This window comes from Hemicordylus capensis, chromosome 2, assembly GCF_027244095.1.
Source record: "Hemicordylus capensis ecotype Gifberg chromosome 2, rHemCap1.1.pri, whole genome shotgun sequence".
In the NCBI taxonomy this organism is placed as follows: domain Eukaryota; kingdom Metazoa; phylum Chordata; class Lepidosauria; order Squamata; family Cordylidae; genus Hemicordylus; species Hemicordylus capensis.
In genome coordinates, this window is record NC_069658.1 from 154,393,192 (window position 1) to 154,415,656 (window position 22,465).

Genomic DNA, 22,465 nt, shown 5'->3' on the forward strand with positions numbered 1-22,465 from the left:
AGGGATTTGTTATGTTTGCAAGAAAAGGGCTGTAAATGAAAAAAATTTAAATGAAGTACAAAACTTGGTTAGTAATTGGTTTCAGTATCATCAGCTAAATGAAATTTATAAAAAGGATCTTAAGGTTGGGTTTGTGGATCAAATGTCGAGATTTGAGAAGGAGCTGTGTGAAAATGATGAAAAATTAGTCTCTAAGATGTATAAGTTGTTGCTTTTGGAGGAGACAAGAGATGAAGTGGTTAAAACGACTATGATAAAATGGGCTCAGGATGTGGGTCATAATATAGATATGGCTGCTTGTGAAAAATTATGGAAAACTGATTTAAAGTTCACTGCATGGTATACTTTAAAAGAAAATTATTATAAGATGATGTATAGGTGGTATCTGACACCGAAAAAATTAGCATTAATGTATAAAAATGTTTCAAACAAATGTTGGAAATGTGGACAATATGAAGGACATTTTTTCCATATGTGGTGGTCATGTGGGAAGGCAAAGGCTTTTGGGGATATGATATATAATGAGTTGAAGAAAATCTTTAAAGAGACATTTCCTAAGAGGCCAGAATCCTTCCTGCTGGGAATAACTCAAGGAGAGTTCTCCAGAAGAAATTTCAAATTTTTAATGTATGCAACCATGGAGGCCAGGATAGTATATGCGCAGAAATGGAAAGACACTAAAATGCCCTCAAAAGAAGACTGGTTGATAAAAATTTTGGAATATGCTGAGATGGCAAAGCTTACAGCACTTATAAGAGACGAAAATTTGGAATGTTTTAAAGGAGATTGGGAACTATTTTTGCTTTACTTAAAGAATTATTTTTCCAATATGGACTTTTCAGTAGGGTTTGAAATATAGTAATAACAGCAGGTTGGGTTGGGTAAAATCGAGTAGCATTGTGACTATGTATGTTTTGAATTATTATAGCAATGGTTTATATGTATAGTTGTGAACTGTGCAGATAGGCAAGCAGGAAGTCAATAATTATTTATGTAGAATTAGATAAATGAATGTAATTTGAAATGTAAAAGTTATTGTAAAAACCAATAAAAATTTAAAATGGCTAGAAAGCACTACACTGGCTGCCAATACATTTGCAGGCAAAATACAAGGTGCTGGTTATTACCTATAAAGCCCTAAACAGCTTAGGCCCTGGTTATTTAAGAGAACGTCTTCTTCACCATGAGCCCCACTGCCTGTTAAGATCATCTGGAGAAGTTCGTCTGCAGTTGCCGCCAACTCATCTGGTGGCTACTCAGGGACGGGCCTTCTCTGTCCCTGGACTTTGGAATGGGCTCCCTGTTGAAATAAGAGTCTCCCCATCTCTGACAACTTTTAAAAAGGTACTGAAGACACATTTATTCACCCAGGCTTTTAATTAGATTTATAGTTTTACAATTTTACTACTGGGTTTTAAATGTTTTTAATGTTTTAAATGATTTTAATCGATAATTGATTTGATGTTTTAAATGACTTTAATTGTAAACCACCCAGAGATGCAAGTTTTGGGTGATATAGAAATATTTTAAATAAATAAAAATAAATAAAATATTATTTTATTTATTTGATTTATATGCCACCCTTCCAAAAATGAACATAAGTCTCTTATGTTCACCATAAGACATACCAACTGTGTTCTTTGGGTAGGCTTGGGGGCACATCTGGAAAAGTAATTGGCACTGATTGAGGGACCCTCACAGCTTCGCATGGAGGCAGCCATGCCCCTGCATCGCTGATCCTGATGGTGTGAGTGCCACAGTGACTAATCTCCCTGCTTCAGTCTCGGCTTGAAAGGTATACTTCAGTCACCAGCACAATGGCAGGATATTTGGGGTAGTGTTAAAGGTAGCTCAATGGATCTTAAATTGCACCTTATCCAACAGAAGATTATTTTTAGGGCGTATATATATGTATACACACACACACACACACACACACACACACACACCACTCTTCCTCCAAGGAGCCCAGAGCGGTGTACTCCATACTTAGGTTTCTCCTCACAACAAGCCTGTGAAGTAGGTTAGGCTGAGAGAGAAGTGACTGGCCCAGAGTCACCCAGCAGGTATCATGGCTGAATGGGGATTGGAACTCGGGTCTTCCCTGTCCTAGTCCAGCACTCTAACCACTACACCACGCTGGCTCTGCGTGATGGATTCAGTTCACAATTTAGTGATGGATTCATCCCTTGCACTGAAGTTGCTGAATGCAGTACTGGGGTATATCCCAACCAAGTGGGGACTAAAACCAGGTCCTAAGCAATGGCTATGGAGAAGCTTACTGGTAGCCAGGAGTTTAATACTGTGGTGATGGAAATTTCCCACTCCTCCTAGGAGTGAGGAATGGGTGTATGACTTGCTCGAGTTAGCAGCACATGAAAAATGGGCCCCCATAAAAGTAAATAAACTGGATAAATGGTCAGAAATATGGGATAACTTTACTGAACTATTCTTGGAATAATTAAAACACACAAACAAAAAACCAACCCCAAACACCCTTTCTGATTTACCCACATCTGTTGGTGCAACGGTGTGTATCTCTTTCTCTTCCGCTCTCCCTTCCCTCCTGGTCCCCCTCTCCTCCTTTCTCTTTCCCTCTATCTCTCCTTTCTTTTCCCACCTCCCCCCAGCCAGAGCAGTATGCAAAGGCTGGCTAGGGGAAGGAAGGTTGGGCTTGAGGCTGGGGCGAGTGCAGGGGAAACAGGGAAAGGTGTATGTAAAATACAAAATGTCAACAAACATTAAATAAATAAATAAATAAATAAATAAAATAAAATAAAATAAATAAATAAATAAATGCCACCAGGGTCTGCAGTAACTGGAGGAGTTGGGTCAAGTCTGGAGCTGCCATATAACTGGACAAAGCATCCATGATGGCGCTCCATTACTTGATTGTAATTGGCCTAGTCAACTGTCAGGGTTGGACCATAGGTTGTAGCCCAAGGGGAGTCCAGGCAGAAGCTAGGACGAGGTGGGGTTGGGGGTGGAGAATGCAAGGAACCGGGATCAAGGAGCCGATATAGGGATCAGGACAGAAGCTGAAAGTCAGGATCAGGAGCCAGGACTGAGAGGCAAGTAGGAGCAGGGCCCGGAATGAGAGCTGAGGAAGCAAACTGGGAGTCAGGACTGAAAGGCAAGATGAGGGCCAAGAAATCAAGCCAGGTCTGAAGCACAAGCCAGGAATCAGAGCAGAGAGGTCAAGTCAGGCATCACAAACAGTCATCCAAGGAGAATGTGTTACTCAGGCAAAGTCCTACCCAAGCAAGAAGTCTTTTTTACGCCATCTATTTCAGAAGGATATAGTGGCCAGTCCTGGGCCTGAGAGCCTTTGAGTCCAATGGTAGGCCACGTTTGCATGTAATGGCAAACAGGTAGACAAACCGGAGGTTAATTTTTGTAACTGTGAATTGCATCACAGAGATTCGTCCAACTGTAGCCCAGCAACTTCTGGTTTCAAGCCAGGGGAGCCACTACCTTTGCCTGATCTGCCGAGGCTGCATTGCAGCAAGCTCCATAGTGCTCGTATCGCCAGACTGTGTGCAAGGCGACGGAAATCTGCAGGACGGCAGCTATTGGCCACGATCTTCAAGGGGGTGTGCCATGTGTGATCATGCCTTTTGGGAATGGATCACTTTCCCTCGGCAGGGAAAGGGCATTTAAATCCGTTTAAATGGCATTTAAGCCCTTCAGCTGACAGCAATTGCACCGCCACTCTTGTAAGAGCCCTGCAGCCAAATAGTCTCACCCACAATTACTGGCAACGGGGGATGCCAGGGGGCCACTGTTTTTCTGTTACTCCAGGAAGGTATCATGATGACTTCCTAGGATGGAATATGTATATGAAGGAGGGCAAAGGATCCTGGAGTCTGGTCCACTGTGGCTAAGAATGCTGTTGAATGCAGCATCCTCAGTTCCTGGACCCAAGCACACTCCTGCTCCTGTGTCAGCTTGCCGCCTGGGGATTAACCCTCTCATGAGAGGGCCAGACCACTAGAGAGGACCAGAGGCTCAGTGAGCTTTGGGCCTCCATTGGACTGCACTTTCATGAGGTAGGCCATCCAAATCAAGGGCTCCCCCACTTGTGTGGGGTGCCCATTCTCTCTGGTAAATAATAGAACTTGTACACCATGACTCCCTCCTCTCTAGGCAAACCTTTTATACTCTCAAGGAGTAGTGGCTGTTCCATGTATCCGGGCGGTACCAGGTGGACAGACTAAGGAAACACCAGAACCGGGGATAGATTGTTATTCTCATTCAAACTTCTTGATTTGGACCAGCATTAAAGCATATGCACATTGGCTACTGCACAGAATTGTGGGAGAGGGGAGCCCTGATTATCAGTGATCCCAGGAAGGTAGGGTGGCTGTACCAGCAAAAACAAACATGAATATATGCCAAAGGACGACTCAATGGACAGAGGGACTGCTAGGACTGCTTCTTCATGGCAGTTGCCAAGACAGGGAAATGGGTTGCAGGGGGTTCCAGTCCCCACGGCTTGCTTGAGTCAAGCAACCAGATTGGGTGGCAGCTGCCGTCTGCCCACATGCATGTCTCCATGGCCTTTCACTCTCATGAACGGTCCTTGGAAGAAGGGGCATCATCGCACATTATTAATTATCCAGCCCCATCCCTGTGTACCCCAGGACGGTTCTTCTCGTGAATAGTGCATGGATCTCTCCATGGCTTTCACTCTCATGAGAGAGTGGACTGCTCCGGAGCAGCATCCGTCATCTTCACACAGGAAGAATCTCTCCTGTGACTGGAGCAGTACTGCTCCTGCTGGATGGTTCTTCTCATGAGTAACACCAGAGGCTGCATCCTTTTCCCCAAGGGGAAGGGGCTGTGACCCCCTTCCCCAACTTTATTGTACAAAAAATAGAGCAGAGCCATTCAAGAATTTCTGGGTGAGACTGCCTTTTAAACCCGACCCTGCTCTGCAATATGTTATCTTTGTAGTGATCTAATCAGGTTGCCTGGTTCATGGTGCCACTACAACTGCATGTACTTGTGAACATACTTTTTTATTGATTCATTTCTGGAGACCAAAACACATAGTGCCCATCTTGTCATTGACACAGTGGAAAGTGGGCATCCCCCCATATGACTTCTTCCTTTGACAGGCTTAGATGCTTGGGATGGGACAACATGGCCTCTTTGTTGCCGGGCAATACTTGATGAGCACGGGGACAGCGGGCGGGTCAAGTTCTCAGTGAGAGAGGCTCCAGCAAAAAGTATGGCAGGCATGTAGAGGGTGCATTCTTGAGTGGGTCTGGGCCACTCTCTCTATGATTCTACTTCCAGAAACAGCACAAAAGCACGGTTATTGTGGCGTCCACATTCGGACATAACACTGCCACTTTCAAACCTCAGGTTGGAGCAGCAAAACTCACTACAAACCAAAAGATCAAATTGGAACCGCAGATAACTTTCGTTACAAAACCATTGCTTCACACATTCAGACGTACACCAATTCCAACCTCTGCCCCATTCAACTCCAGCTTGGTGTTATGTGTGAATGTGGCCATCATGCAATTCTCGCAGCCTGCCACACAGGGCAGTTGCTCACAGAGCCTAAAGCTTTCAGGTTCAGCCCAGGCAGTTTTAAGTGGCTATCATATAGTTAGTATTCATTTGACTCTACACTTGGTAACAGTCTTTCCCCTCACAGTAAACCTTGCCCACATTAGGAGTCTCTCCTGGAGGGAACAGAATTGTGACAATCCTACTCTCAAAAGGTTCTATGGAACAAGCTGTGAATGATTTTACCAAGCCTGGGACCACTGTGTACTAACAATCCTGTGCATTTTGGAGAAGGGACCCGACTCACTGTCCTAGGTAAGTAAACTCTCTAGAATGTCTTGAACTGATGTAATAGTCATCCCCTCCCCACAGTGAACCCTGGGAAGTGCAGTTGTTATGGAAAAACAGAGAGCGGTCCAGCTGAAATTACATTAGATCTAGAGTTTAAATAATGAGGTTCTGGAGAAAAGGAGAGAGAAATCTTCTGAAGGATGCCCCTGAAGCAATGGGCACCTCTGATTAACTACATACATTCTTCTCCTGCCAAAAGCCCCGTCATTTTTTGAAAACTTTGCTGATATGTGTGTTGGCTTGTATAGAATCAAATAACTCATCTACGAGTTCCCAAATCATTTGTCTTATCTAGATAATTTATAGAATCATATAATTTTAGATTTGGGAGATCCCTTGGAGGTTGCCTAGTCCAGCACCTTGTTCAGCACAAGAATCTTCTGCAATATCTCTCTAGAGTCCAAGAAAGTTAGAGCTAGAAGGGATCTTGGAGGGAAAGTGTCCTGGGAAATCTATTCTTGTAACCCTTGTTTACACTGTGTCAAACACAGAACAGTTCTTTGGCCAGGGAACCCGGCTGACAGTGCTAGGTAAGTTTTCCGAAGATAATTATTATGTTCATCATGAGCACAATTCACTGGGAAGTTCTCCTGGATGAGCTCCATTAAAATGAATGAGCACGATGGTGCTCTTGAGCAGCTACCATTCATTTCAACAAGCTTACTCAGGAGAACTTCCCAGTGGGTTGTGCACAGAGGCAACCAGCCTGCAGCAATGAATGAAATACTAAAAATGTGTGCCTGGACCACCCAAATAAATAGGGCCCTCCGGTTGCATGCCAGGATCCAGTCTGATAGTGGGTGTAAGGAAGAAAAGGTGTCTTGATCTGGAATCTGAATTGCACATTCAAAATTCTGGACTTACCCAAATGGATGGGCTGCCACTTCATTCTGTTAGAGTTAAAGCCAGCAATTAGCTGTGCCAGAAGGACACTGAAATGGAGATGGGGATGAGATAAGACTTCAGTCCCCCATCCCTCAAAGTAGCTGACAAACAAGTCCTGTTTCCACAGTCATTGCTTCTCCCTCATTCCTCTTCCATGGTTTGGTTGGCAGCTGAGGAGGCACACAGAAATCCTAAGAAGGGAGGTGGGTGGTGGATTTGGCCCACAGGCTGCCTGAAGGTAATCCTAGTGAGAGAGGCCAGAAAAGGAAGAAAATACCAGGAGATGCCACATCCATTTGAGAAAACACCATTGTTTTTAAGTGATGGTTCTGTCACTGTGTTCCTACTCTGAAGTTCACTTCGGAAAGGGAACACGACTCACAGTACTTGGTAAGGGGAAACGATGGTTTTTGTGTTTTCAATCACAATGAAGTTGTTACATTGGGTTGGGACTCTTGCCGGGTGAGGGGATCCTAGAATGAAGATGCTCATTTAACAGTTATCTAAAGTGAACTAGAGACATGGAAGTCACCACTATCCCCTCCAAGAAGTTTTGTGAGTCTTGTCCAAACTTCTTTTGGAATCCCTTGAATATTATTAGATGTTTTGCCTGAGGAGGAATCTCCAAATTCACTTTATTTTTTGCTTTGAGTGAAATCCAGGCGCAATTTAGGGGTGTGTGGAACTCTTGAAAAACTAATGGGAAATTCAGCTAGTCTCATCAAAACTCAGCTAGCTTCCTTCAGAACTCACAGATGTTTTGCCCAAGGATGAACTCTTGAGTTCAAAGTTAACTTCACATAAAATGTCCATAATGAGCCTTGAATAAACTATTTCAGTCATGCTGAGTAGCCTGACAAAGAGTAATGTACATAGGAATGTCTCAAAGAAGACTTTTCATTGTAGGGAATGGGTTTGTGTACCATCATTTGGTTCACCAACACTTACTTTCTGTTCACTGGGTGGCTGGTAGCTGAGGGACAGGTGTGATGGCTGTATGACCTAATACATATTTGCCAACTTACTATAAAAGTGAGGGTGGGGGAGATCTAAAGCACAGCATGTTGGGAGGTGTGGGTTGAACCCTTTGTCTACCTTGTTGGATGTGTGGACTGACTTCACTGGAAAGCATCGTCTGCAAGGTGATATGGAAATTCTGTAATAAGACATGGAGTCAAATTATATGAAATGTCTCTCTGCGGCACAAGATCTGTGATGGTCTATCCATACTCATACAAGTCCTCACTAGATACTGCCATCAACAAATGATGGCTATATTGCACATTTGGATTGTCCAGTCCTAAGTGTTTTAATCACAGTCTTTACAGGGAGGCAAACTGCATGCTTGGGTGGGGAGCACGTAGGTGATCTCTCAATTCACTGCTCATTTGCCTTGCAGTCTAAAGAAATGAAAGCACAGAGATAAATATTGCCATGAAACAGTTGCTTTAGATATAGTGTGCTCTGTAACGAAATTTTTGCAACAGAACAGGAGGAATCGAACAATGTCCCTGCCTTCTAACAGAAGGCCTTATTTCTTTTCATGTTGTATCAACATTGGGTAAGATTAAGTTGTGGTGGTGATGATGAGGGAATCTGTTGATTAAAGGGCTTTTTAACTGTAGTAGATAGAAAAGGAAATCATTAGCTTCCTTGCTGGCAGTCTCAGGGGGTTTATTTCATGAGCCAGCTGGCTGTGTGAACACTGGGCAGGTATTCTTTGGAGCAGGAACCAGGCTGTCTGTTTTAGGTAAGAAAATACATTTTCTAATGAATTTCTGTACTGAAAATTGGCAATTCCTTTGGCTCCATGTTGTTATATGAATACAAGTTGTCATACTATGTCTTATAGTAATTAAACTGCTGATTATATTGGAATGTTTTCATTTTTGCAAGCAATCTGACATTCAAGTACAGAGCAAAGGTTAAAGCCCCAATTGGCCAAGGGTAATTTTAATAATCATAGAGAGGGAGGAAGAGAAAGAGGACAGCTGTAAATGTGTCGGCCTTAGTAGATGGGTGGTCAAAATGGTCTAACAGCATAATCAGCGGCTGAATATTGTAGCAGATCCTATTAGAATCTGTATATTTTTCAGAAACATTCCTCACCTCTGTGAGCCAGGAAATAATATAGACTACCAGCAAATCCCATGATCATGGGATAGGTGCTGTGGACATGGGGATTGTGGCTGTTTAAACCTATGATAATCTGGTTCACACATTACGTATGGCCATGCTGGTGTGTATGCTAGAACAATTGGGAGCCAGCTTGTGGAGTATTGAGTAGAGCTTTGTACCCTGGGGGAGGGTGCTGGGTTCAAAGCCCCCCTGAACCACAAAGCTCACTGGGTGACCTTAGGCCCAAGGAGCTTTGTGATCTTAAAATAAATATAAAATAAAATAAAATTATTATTATTATTATTTTGATGATGATGATGATGATGATGATTTCATGTCACAGACTAATCCACCTCACAAGGTTGCTGTGGGAATAACAGGGAAGGAACCACATATGCACACCATGAAGGAAGAATAATTAATTAATTAATTCTTGTGAGCACACAAAAATACATTGTGAGAAGAACAAGTTTTTAAGTTCTAAGCATTTTGAACTGAAGTCAGAGGTGTAGCTATAATTGAGTGGATGGGTTCAAAGAAACTGGGGCCCTGAGCTCCTGAGAGTCCCCCAGCTCCAACCCTCCCTATTTTCTCCAATATCTCCCTCACTCCAAAGGGCCATCGGGGAGAGGGCAAACATGGGCCCCCTCTCCCCTAGTTACGCCCCGAGTGAAGTGTTGCCTTGCTGGATTCTGCAAGGTCTGTGTAGCCCAGCATTCTCTTCCCAGCTGTGGCTAGCCAGATAAAAAGTTAAGGAGGAAGCTCATGGTAGCAGGATACAGCCGACACACTCTCTTTGACAGTCACCCTAGTCTTTGACGAGATACATTCCCTTTGGTAGTACGTTTTCACACTGTGCAATTACAATTCCCCATTGAACTTTGGCCAAGGAACTCGAGTTACTGTTTTAGGTAAGCTGGAGGAGCTGGCAACATGGGGGTGGGATGAAAATAATGGTCTACTTTTTGTGTTTGACAAATTTTTGCCATGGAAGCAAGCTCTGAAATCTCCCTCTTCTTTCGAAACATATTTACTTGGAAGTAGGTCCCATTGAAATGAATGAGAATTAATTCCAAGTAAACACAAGCTGCTAGTTTATTTTGGTCTCTAAAAGTCTGTATATGCCCATGGCTTTAGTTATGGTGCGGACTAGCCCCAAGGTTGCCTTATTCTGTGGACTGGTTTCACAGATCATGCAAACTAGATTACAGTTCAAGAAGTATGCAGAACTGAATATGAATAGCTTCAGTAAGAATGCGATTAAGTCTATGGCTCATTCATTATAGCAAAAGAAATGGCTCACATCTCCTTTACAACCCTGGAGGGAGACACAAGTTTAGATGACAGGGAGGCTTAAGGCTCAGAAATAGCTTGTATAGATAATAAAGGGGAGGAGTAGACCCCTTCTGAGCAGTTCAGAAGCTCTTCCCAGAACAGGTTCACTTACAGGGATGATATACTGTGTACCTCTGATAGCCTGAACTTTGGACAAGGAACACGGCTGACTGTACTAGGTAAGATATTCTGGAATGATGACCATATGTTAGCACATTTCAGGGGCTGAAGATGAATGCTTGTGATCTCAGTATTCTTGCTACTATAACAACCACGCTGCAAGGTAGGACAGTGTAGTGTACTTGGAGCTAAGGCTGGGACAGAATAAGGGCTTGCTTAAGACCACCCAAGGAGTTCATGACAGTGGGGAGCTTGGGTCCAAGGATTCCCAGCTCATAGCCCATTCTTCCCCATGCTGTGTTGGTTTCTAAAATCCTAGAGTATGCAAGGTCAGTAGAGAAAGAAAAGAAATTTTTTACATGTGGTGGAAACCTTGAATTAGTTGTTCATCAACAGAGCTGACTATATAGAAAGCAAGAGGTGGGAAGTCATGGAGGGGTCCTGCTTTTGGGAAGGAAAGGTTTCATACTAGGATATTTAGGAGAGGAAGAGCCCACAAGACATCGAGGAAGGAATGGGTAGCAAATCTGTAATAAGGGAGGGATTCGGTATTGATTTTCTTTTTTTAAAAAAACTGGTTGATGTGTAACTAAATCGTGTGTGAAAAGGGATGCTAAAAGTATGACATACTTTGTGGGCTCTTCCAGGTGACAGACTTCAGTTCTGTTACTAAATGGCTCCATGCATTTTCTTGGCGTTTCTCTCATGTATTCGCTAGACAGGATCCTATGTCCCATTGAAATTAATGGCGCTTCAGATAGGCATGTTTCATTCATTTTAGTGGTGCTTTGTCATGACTTAGTCTGGATCCCGCCCAAAGATTCTGGGCAAAAATCTAAATGTACATTTGGGGAAGAGAAATCCATATACATTTGAGCTGTTCCTGTTTTCTGGCACCTGTCCCTAGAAAAGCTCTGTCTTTTGAGGAGATGGAGGTACCTTTTCAAAAGTGTCTGTCTTCTGCCTCCTGGTCTTTAGGAGTCAAATCTCTGAAAGGCATGGGTGGTGTGGGGGAGATGCATCTTGACTCTAATGCACATGCATGCAAGTGCACACGCATGGAAACAACATGTCAGTGCATTGCGTCCTTTGCACCACCGGCATCACCCAACTGCCCATCGAGGTTGTCAGTGGTGATGAACGTGTTGAAGTGCAGATGTCCTGAACCGTGTACAACCAGATCTATTGTGAGAGCAAACATTCTCAGAAAATATTCAGGGTCAATGCAGGACTAAACATCATCTTGGCATGCATGGAGTCCCAATCCTGCCCTTGCTGAGCTAATGGGAATGTGGGGATAGGGAGCATTTTCCAAGGAGGATGGGTGGAAGTCATGCTTCCCACACCCACTGAAGCTGCCCTGAAAGTTTCCCTAGGCCAGTGGTTCCCAACCTGGCTTCCTTCAGATGTTGCTGAACTACAACTCCCATCACCCCCAGGTATCTGGGAATGATGGGAGTTGTAGTTCGTCAGCATCTGGAGGAACCCAGGTTGGGAACTACTGGCCTAGGCCATTCCCCCCTTAGTCAAGCTCACTTAGTTTTGGGGCCTGGGAGCAAGGGGCACTTTAAAAGCAGTGGGAACTTGCAGGGGAGAATCTGCAGGGGTGGGGTGGGAAATGGGCCGTCTCCCTTGTGTCTGTAGTTAGATTGTAAGTCACGTGGAACACGGACCAGTCCCCTCATTTTATATAAAGTGGATGGAACTGTATTAGTAATAAAAAGACTTGCTAGTTCTTCTTTGCAGCCCCCAAATTAGTGCTACAAGGGGGAAAGCAAGGTTAAGATTTCTACATTTCATTTTTAATATCCCATTCCAATCTCTAGGTCTGGCTTGGGTTTACTAGACCAATCTAGATGATGCACCTATTCCATGATGGGGGCATGACTGTTGTTTTTTTAAAATGTAAATAGCAGCCATGGTCTGGATGAGAGCTGCCCTTCTCCCTCATCAGGTTGGCTTTTGACGTTTTGCCCTTGCTGAGATCCTGAGCTAGATTGGGGGATGTGGGGCTGCAGCTGCTATTTGCCCCAGGAGAAAATCTCCCACACATCCAGCTTCAGAAGGCAGTGGAGGGCAAGCTATGGCAGAGTTAATCAATGGTTGCCAGGTAGATAGAGCAGATGGAGGCAGAGCTTCCCGCAGTTCATAATTGGAAGGGGGCACAAGTGCAGGAATAGATGAAACAGACGAATCCAGAGGTGGCCCTTGGTGTGTGTGTGTGTGTGTGTGTGTGTGTGTGTGTGTGTGTGTGTGTGTTTTGGAAGATGTGCCTTTAGGTTCTTAGCAGAGGAGGTTTGCCTACAGGGAAGTTATGCTGTGCTCTGGAAGAGACCTTCACTTTGGACAAGGAACACGGCTTGCTGTCCTAGGTAAGAGAGAGATGAGCAAATGGAACCCGGGCAGGGCATAGGGTTAGTAAAGGAAAGACAGACCAAAACAGGGTGTGTATGTGTGCTGAAAATGTGATTGTTGCAAATCTAAGAGACACTGAGCACAACAGGACTAATCTACAGATAATACAGAGAGAAAGAACCACAGTCGGCATTACGTTAAGCCTGTCATTAGCACAGATGGGCTTAACTTTTCTTTCAGAAATAGCAGCTGCAGAGAGACAGAGGCAAAAGGTTAAGATGCCCCTGCACAGTCCCGATCTGGATTGGGTCCCTCCTTCCCAAAATGGCGCTAGGGGCACAGATCCTCCCCAAGCATTTTACCAAACCTAATAATGAACCAAAGCCCCCTGCTCCGCACCAAACCTAGTAGCCCATATCTCTCTTCTTCACTACACCCATGTCTTTCCCCTAAAAGTGTATTTCATCTCATGCTAAAAATAAAAATCTAAAAATCTAAGAGTTGCTCCTCAAGTTTTACCTCTGTCTGCACCCTTAGGTACTTTTTTAAAAAAAGAAAAGTTAAATCTATAAGTACTAATGATGGGCTTAATGTAGTTTTGTCCAAAAAATGAGAAAAATAAAGAGGTATTCTTCTGTCTGAAGGATTTAGCATTGGAACATTTAAGGAGATAAAACTTATATCGTACTTCAGGATGGAATAGCTGCATTTTGCATTCACAAAGTCTAGTGTTCTCAGGGACTCTAGTCAGATCCTCATTTGTAGGATCCATACACTTAGATCCATACACAAAATCCTCATTTGTAGTGAGGATGCGGGAGTCTTAGATGAAATCACGAGCAGTTTCCAGCCTGGTTTTTAGTGGCTTGCTGAAATTGTCTAAGGTTCTTCGGTTCTGATTCACATATGTTTGTATAATTAACAGCCAGTCCTAAATACAGAAAACACCATCCAGGCAAGGCAAAGCACATTTAAGCCCTGTTGGTTTCACTGGGAAGAGATTGATGCTTTTGCTTAACTCAGAGGAGCATTCAGTCATGTGAACCCCATCCAGGGATGTAGCTATAATTGAGCGGATGGGTTCAAGGAACCTGCCCCACCCCTCCCTATTTTCTTCATTATCTTCCTCACTCTGAGGGGCTGCCAGGGAGAGGGGTGAACACGGGTTCCCTCTCCCATAGCTATGCCCCTGACCCCATCTGAAGTGGTCCACCCCAGATACAGGTCTATCACCTCCATGACAACTAGACCTTTGAGGATAGGGTGAGGTGGTGGATCAGGGCCATGCCACCATCACGTCTAAGTGGATTCACCCCTCTAGGTTGGCAATTCAGGGAAGGAGGAGGCGGTACCTCTTGGAGTGGTGGAGTTCAGACTCAGCCATGGGTTCTATAGTTGCTTTTCTTGTTCTAGTTTAATAGGATGACCCAGATTTGTAAATCTTTTCAAGGAAATTCCACTAGACTGCCATAGAAATGTGGTCTTAAGTGTGAAGCTACTTGGCAAAGTTTGGAATCTGCAGTTTGCTATCCAGATTAAGAGAAAAGGGGAGGGGGATTTTCGTACAGCTTTGTGCCTTTGTGCTCTGGATATGAGCAGTACTTCGGGACTGGAACCAGACTCACTGTCCTAGGTAGGATTTTCACTAGAAATGTGTGTGTGTGTGCACGCGGGGTGGGGGCGACTCATCTGCATGCTTCTCTTAAGATATCTGGGTGGGGTTGGGAGTGGTTGTAAGGTTGGGTTTTATCTTGTTTGTGTCATTTAAGAGTAATTCCAGAACTGAGATAGACAAAGCATATGATAAGACACTGGAATCTCTGAGTTACTAAAGATTCTCTGAGTTAATCCCCCCCCCCCAAGATGAGAAAAAGAGCAATTTGTTAACAACAGGTACAATCTAGTTAAGCACTTTAAACTCTATGGATTTAGTATGTGGTTTAATTTCTCCAACTGGATAGAATGGTCATTAGAAGTGTTCAGTAGTGGCTGGATTGTGTCCAGGGAGAGAAGCAGGCAATTTAAATAGCAGTCCAAGACTGGAGAGTGATGACAGCCTTTTTCAGAGAGTTGGAAGTTTGTTGAAATAGGGAGCACTTCTTTTAGTGTGTACATTTTCGCCTCTGGGAAGCAGATTTTGTATTGTTTCAAAACCTTGCAAAACCGGTTTGACCTGAGGCAACTATGGGGAAAAGAAATGTGTGTATACACAAAGGGTAACATCCTACCAGATTTTAGTTCTCTTGAAGAGACTATCTGGTCTGGCCCACAGACCATTATCTGTGGGCCAAACCAGATATTTGGGGCAAAGGAATATGTTGGTAAACATGTAGTTGCTCTGTCTGCTGATAAAGCAAGGGTGGGAAACTGGTTCTGGGTAGCAGAGCTGGTCTTGTGGTAGCAAGCATGACTTGTCCCCTTAGCTAAGCAGGGTCCACCCTGGTTGCATACGAATGGGAGACTTGATGTGTGAGCACTGCAAGATCTTCCCCTCAGGGGATGGAGCCGCTCTGGGAAGAGCAGAAGGTTCCAAGTTCCCTCCCTGGCTGCATCTCCAAGGTAGGGCTGAGAGAGATTCCTGCCTGCAACCTTGGAGAAGCCACTGCCAATCTGTGAAGACAGTACTGAGCTAGATGGACCAAGGGTCTGACTCAGTATACGGCAGCTTCCTATGTTCCAGGAGATCATGGGAAATTTCTGTCCATGAAGGCTAGGGACAGAGATGTGGTCTTGGGGATCAGCAATGGGTCCTTCTGAGGGCCCTGGGCCTGTGGCATAGGGTTGATAGCCAGGGCTGTGCTTAGAGAGCCCTGGCAGGGTGCTGGGCATGGGGAAAATCAGCCAGAGCAGGTCCCCCTCCTAGGTAATTTTAATGGGGGTTCAAAGAGTGGGTCCTGCCCACTCTCACCCTGCCCTTAAGCACAGCCATGTTGCTGCCCCTCCAGGATTTGGCATCAGTCTCCAGGTGACTATTGAAAGGAAGAATCATGGAGATGTTAACGGCTTGATATGATGAGAAGTATTGAGGGAAATGTCTCCAAGGATAGCTTCAGTCAGAATGGGGGGTGGGTTAGAGCTCAATGACGGTGCATCCGCTTTACATGCTGAAGGTCTTGGGTTCACTCCCCTCCCAAGCATCTCCAGGTAGGGTTGAGAAAAACTCCTGCCTGAAACTTGGGAGAGTTGCTGCCAGTCAGTGTAGACCAGGGCTGTTCATTTTCAGCCTTACTGGAGATGTTGGCCTACAACTCCCATAATCCCTGGCTATTGGCCACTGTGGCTGGGGATTATGGGGGTTGTAGTCCAGAATCAGCTGGGGGGGGGACAAAGCTGAGCAGGCCTGGTGCAGACAATACTGAGCCAGGTGGAACAATGGTCAGATGTAGTCCATGGCAGCTTCCTGTGCTCCTAACCCGCCTGTGGCAGCTGTCCAATGATGCCAGCCTTTAATGACAGCTCCACAGGAGTGGATAATGGGGTCGTCTTCAAAAGGAGTGTGTTGGGAGGGGAAACAGAATATTATTCTGTGACAGAATAAAGAGGATTTGGGGGTCCCCAGGGGGTGTGGAGGCCCTGGATTTCGGCCTGGAAGTCCAGGTGTAAGAGCACCTCTCGGGGGAAACTGCTTAAAAACAGCTGAGTACAGCAAGAAAGAGAGACAGATTCTGCTCCCAACCCCCACGTGCTCCTTTTGGTGTAAAAGTAGGACACCCTCCCTCGCCCGCTTTATAGGCAAACAAGGCAAGTATGTGTTTAACAAACCAGTAGCTGCACCAGATGTTTAGCATGTTCCTGTCTCTAGCCTTAAGTAATGCAAGTGTCAAGTAAAACTGCAAAAATCTGGCCAAAATCCAAGTATTACCACCATTCTCATTATTTGCAACTTGAAAAGGGGCATGTGGGTGATTTTGGGAAACCTGAAGCAACTTCTTGAAGTATTTTCTCTCTCATTGATAACTGCTGTTACAGAAGCAGTCTTTAGACACTATGGTCTGTATTCAAATGAACAATATTAAAAAATGGTTCATATGGTGGAGAGAAGAGGGAGAGACTTTGAACTTGCCAAATGATGGACAGTCTATCCTTCTTGCCCATTATAGTGGGTTTTTTGTTGTTGTTACTGACTTATTACATACAGAGTTGGAAATAGACAGTGGTGCTCTTACCCTTGGACTTCTGGGCTGAAATCCAGGGCCTCCACAGCCCCTGGGCCCCCCAAATCCTCTCTAGTCTGTCCCAGGTAGTGTGGTCGCCCAGCCTAGAATTACATGCTTAATTTGCAGGGGAAGGGGGCCTCCAAAGGCTTTTAGGTCCAGGCTCCAAAATTAAAGTCTGCCATCAAGTCAGTGTCGACTCCTGGCGACCACAGAGCCCTGTGGTTGTCTTTGGTAGAATACAGGAGGGGTTTACCATTGCCTCCTCCTGTGCACTATGCCTTTCAGCATCTTCCTATATCGCTGCTGCCCGATATAAGTGTTTCCCATAGTCTGGGGAATATACCAGCGGGGATTCGAACCGGCAACCTCTGGCTTGCTAGTTAAGTCATTTTCCCACTGCGCCATTAAGTGGCCCAGGTGCATTTCTGGAAATAGACCACTAATGCCGAATGGTCATTGAAGCCTTTTAGTCTATAGTCCTATAAACCAGGAGAGTTGGTCTTGTGGTAGCAAGCATGAATTGTCCCCTTTGCTAAGCAGGTTCTACCCCAGTGTGCATTTAAATGAGAGACTACATGGGAGCACTGTAAAATCTTCCCCTTAGGGGATGGGGCTGCTCTGGGAAGAGCACCTGCCTGCTTGCATGCAGAAAGTCTTAAGTTACCTCCCTGGTAGCATCTCTAAGCTAGGACTGAGAGAGACTCTTGTCTGCAGCCTTGGAGAAGCCGCTGCCCATCTGTGTAGGCAACACTGAGCTAGTTGGACCAATGGTCTGACTTGGTATATGGCCGCTTCCTATGTTCCTATACACACTCGCTTGGGTCTAAATTCCATTGAAATAACTTGTTTCTTAGTAAAGTTGACTAGACTGAACTGCATGTTACCTACTCAGTAATTTCTATGTTTAGAATAAACATGACTAATACCCTACAGAATTCAGCCTTCATCTTTTTTTTAAAGGTACATTAGCTCTTTGCTGCCTCCAGGAGTAACATAGCACCATGGGAAACCCATGGCTTAGTGGTAGACTACTACATCCTTTGTATGGAGAAGGCCCCAGCCTAGATTCAGTCTCTGGTGTCACCAGCTAATAGACTCTCAGGTAACAAGGAAAAACCCACTTCTGCCCCTGAAGTCTTGGAGACACCTGCCTATTACATTAGCAGTACTGGACTAACTGAACCAATGGTCTCTGAAAATGACCCGACCCACCCCCCCCCACATATTTTTGGAATTGAAAGTAGGATTTATTGAAGTTTGTCTTAACGCAATTCCACCTGCACAAATATAGGGATAAACATCGCCATGATAGGTTGAGAAGCCAAAAAATGAACAATCCATAAATGGATTGCAACTTCACAGCTTCATAAATGCAACTTCACAAGAGCACAGTGAAAATTAAGGTTCACCATTTGTCACCTCCTTGTATAGAAAGAGAGAAGAATTTCAATAATAGCTGGATGTAAGTAGAATTAGCTCTGTATGTTGGAGAATTAAATAGGTGGGTCATTTAATACGTTAGGCAGCAGCAAAGAAGTTTGCCCTCACTGGACATTGCAACTCCCTAACAAGTGTACATATGATGTACAATCCCAGCTCCCTGTCAAGTGTATGTATGATATACTATTTATAAATACATTTGTGGCATTCAGACTTTACATTTTTAGGTGTACCCTTAAAAACATACTGGCCTACATATTGTACAGTGATATGAGGGTGGAAGAAAGGCTCTGCCCTTGCGGAGAGGCTGAAGAGTAGCTGCGGCAAAGGCTTGTTCTACACCCTGGTGCATGCAGAGGGGGAAGGGGAAGTGATTTTGCTTCTCTCCCCTCCCTCCTGTTAGCTTGCATAAATATGTCCCTGAAGGTCACACAGCCCTTAAAGATATATTTGTGAAAACAAAAAAAGGGGGCTTGTGCAGGATGGGGAGAGGAGTGAAAATCACTTCTCCATACCCTCTCATGTGCACTGGATTCAGTGGGCTGCAGAACAAGCCTTCGCCAAAGTTACTCTCCAGCCTCTCTATGAGGGTGCCCTCTTCCTGCCCTCATATCACTGCACACTATGTGGACCACTGTATGAATGTGTCCAGAAAGGTTTTTACAGTTTAAAATTTGTGCTTTACTTATAGTGCTGACAATACAATTTGTTAGGCATGTGTCCATAAAGAGAGAATCATATGAATAGAACTTTGTAGAATTAAACCCTGTTCAGATGGCATGACCTGGGAGAATCCAAGTGTGGAGGGAGGGGGAAGAGAGGAAGTGTGGAAGGGAGGCAGTGTGGAGGGGAGGAGTGTGTGACGAGAGGAGAGAGGGAGTGTGGAGAGAGAGGAGGGAGGAAGTGGGGAGAGAGGAATTGTGTGGGAAGTGTGTGAAGAGAGGAAGTGTGGAGGGGAGAGGAATTATAGTGCTGACAATACCATTTGTTAGGCATGTGTCCATAAACAACAACAACAAATATTTATATACACATTTTAACAAAAGTGTTCAAAATGGTATACACAGAGAAATAATAAATAAATAAGATGGATCCCTGTCCCAAAAGGGCTCACAATCTATCTAAAAAGAAATATAAGATAGACACCAGCAACCGTCACTGGAGGGGTACTGTGCTGTGGGTGGATAGGGCCAGTTGCTCTCCCCCTGCTAAATAAAGAGAATCACCATGTTAAAAAGGTGCCTCTGCCAAGTTAGCAGGGGTTCAGAGAATCATATGAATAGAACTTTGTAGAATTAAACCCTGTTCAGATGGCATGACCTGGGAGAATCCAAGTGTGGAGGGGAGAGGAGCAGGAACCCACCCTCTCTCCCTGGGCCTGACCTCTTCAAGATGATCAGGTCTTCTGTCCAAAGCCTACGTGCATTCATAAGCTCGGTGGATAAAGGAACAACCAATGTGTGGAAATCGGGAGTGATGGGTGCAGTCTTGTGCACTGCATCATTGATTCTCTGCGGGAGTCATGTAATATGATCAGGGCTTCTGTAAGGACTGCTTCACACATGAATGTACATCACTTGATTACTCAACATTGAATGTTGAGTGTACGAACTGGCAGCTGAATGTATGAACTCACAAAGCGTTGCATCTGAGGTGACATTAGGAGGGAGGAAAGACCTGCCTGTGATGCTAGAACCAAGACAGCCCATTTTCACACTTCTAAGTCGTCACTTGATGGTGCAGTCATCAGTTGACAAACCTGCATATGCGAGCAAACACTAGGAAAAGGAACAGTCTGATCTCTGTGTGCCATGTACTTTCTTTTTCAGAAAAGGGCCAAGAGGTTTTACCCCCCAAAGTGACCATATTTGCCCCATCCAAGAAGGAACTCAAAGATCATCAAAAGGCCACAATTGTGTGTTTAGCCAGCGGCTTCTACCCAGATCATGTTAATCTTACCTGGTCCAAGAATGGCAAAAACATAAGAGAAGGGGTAAAGACAGAGAACCCCACTCTTGTCAAATATAGTGAGACCATGAAGACATACTCGCTGATCAGCCGTTTAAGAATCATTAAGGCAGACTGGCAGAATTCAGCGAATGAATTCCAGTGCACCGTTGACTTCTATGACGAAAACAAAAAAACACCCTATAGTGCTACTATACAGGGTGAAGGTGAGTTAAAACAATAACAACAACAAATATTTATATACCACTTTTGAACAAAAGTTTCTAAAGCATTTTACACAGAGAAATAATAAATAAATAAGATGGATCCCTGTCCCAAAAGGGCTCACAATCTAAAAGAAATGTAAGACAGACACCAGCAACAATCACTGGAGGTACTGTGCTGGGGGTGGAAAGGGCCAGTTACTCTCCCCCTGCTAAATAAAGAGGATCACCACGTTAAAAGGTGCCTCTTTGCCAGGCTAGCAGTGGGAAACTTCCTATATTGTTACTGCCCGATATAGGTGTTTCCCATAGTCTGGGAAAAATACCAGCAGGGATTCGAACGGGCAACCTCTGGCTTGCTAATCAAGTCATTTCCCCACTGTGCCAATAGGTGGCTTCGCATAGGAGGGGCGGATGAACCATGCTTGCAAGGGCAGAGCATCTGTTTGGACCATTGTAGTGATAGGGTGGGATGTTGGTGGTAGCTGTGCACCAGCTTGGAGCAGAACAGCAGCCTGAAGGGAATGAGTTAAACACCCCCTCCATGAGGCTTCTCTGCTCCCAGTATATCCCTCCAGAAGTGGGATATACCTCTTTGATAAGGGCACCTGTTACACTTATTTCTGTACGGAGAATCACCACATTAAAAGGTACCTCTTTGCCCAGTTAGCAGGGTGTTGTTTTTTTTTACCCCATTGTCCCCATCGAAAACTAAATGGATAGTCTTAAACTTGCAGTGGAGTCAAATTGCTTTGGAATGCAAGAACTATAGTCTGTGACAGCTCTTATGGAAAGCTTAAACAACAACAAACATTTATATACCACTTATATTTATTTAGCGCTTTTATATTTATATATAAAAGCAGGAAAGGGATTGGCAGGGTTGAAAGTACAGTTTGCTAATCATGTCAAAACATGCTAATGGAATTATGATTTATATTTATAAAGATTTTAAAAACTCAAAATGCTCTACCAGAGTTACCCAAATTCTATGCCAAAGAACAGTGAACTCTGCAAGCTGCTGAAACTGACCCAATTAGCACAATTTCCTCTTGTTTTTGCACAATTTATTCTGCTCCTGATTGTTATCTGTAGAAACTATGAGCCATATAGTGCACTGAAGCCCCCTGTCAACAACTAGAAACTTTATTCAGTCACTGCCGAATTCTGAGATTTCACCAGGTATTGTCCACAAACTTTCAAGTTTGTCATTACAGAAGCTTGTTCCCCACCCCCCAAAAAACTCAGCAATTGTTAAGGATCTGAAATCTGCCATCAGCACCACCACATTTTGCTTCTCATATGCAGTCCTGTCTATGGAACGGCAGCACACATGCAGCCCTGACTATTTTTGTTAAAGTATTTTTTAGAGAAACAAAATCAACTTTTTTTTAGAAAAACCCTCTTGCATACATTCAGTTTGTATTCATTACATATTCATCCTCCAAGACATTTTTACTAGTAACATGGACTAACATATTTAACTTATCACATTGGAAAAAAGCTGCTTCTGGATGCCTTCTGTTGTGTTGCTCTGATTTCCAGAGTTTGCCACTTTTCTACAAATTTCAGAATGACGTTGACCTGCCTAAATGTGTATGAGCAAGTGAAGTGATTTACATATCAGCATACAAGTCAAACCCCCTCAAATCAATCTTCAAAGCAAACGTCTGTTCCTCATTTTGTAGGAGGAATAGTTTACAGTCAAAAACTGCTAATTCTTTTTTTGCAATGAGCATTTTGGCTGCTATTTTACATGTCACTGAAGTCTTATTTTTCCTTAGTACACAGCCCCTGGTGCTGTTCAGAACTAATTTTGTTAGTCTTTTTGAGTCTTGCTTTTGAGGCATGTTCCATCTTAGAACCTCAGGCATAGTCCAAAAACATCATTGCATCATTACTGCTCCCATGCCATGACAAGACGTAAGTTTTGGGCTGTATGCACATATGTCAAATAAATATAAATATATAAATAAGTAAATACTAGCTAATAGGTATTATTCCCCTTTGCTT

At 44.1% G+C, this 22,465-nt stretch overlaps 1 gene segment (V, D, J or C); it reads left to right on the plus strand.

Annotated features, from left to right (window-relative positions):
• LOC128346630 (M1-specific T cell receptor beta chain-like) overlaps nucleotides 1-22,465 on the plus strand; it is a 78,778-nt gene that overhangs the window by 50,703 nt on the left and 5,610 nt on the right. Inside the window, 2 exon segments of the C gene segment in view lie at nucleotides 7,111-7,146; nucleotides 20,111-20,455. Coding sequence covers nucleotides 7,111-7,146; nucleotides 20,111-20,455 — 381 coding nt within the window.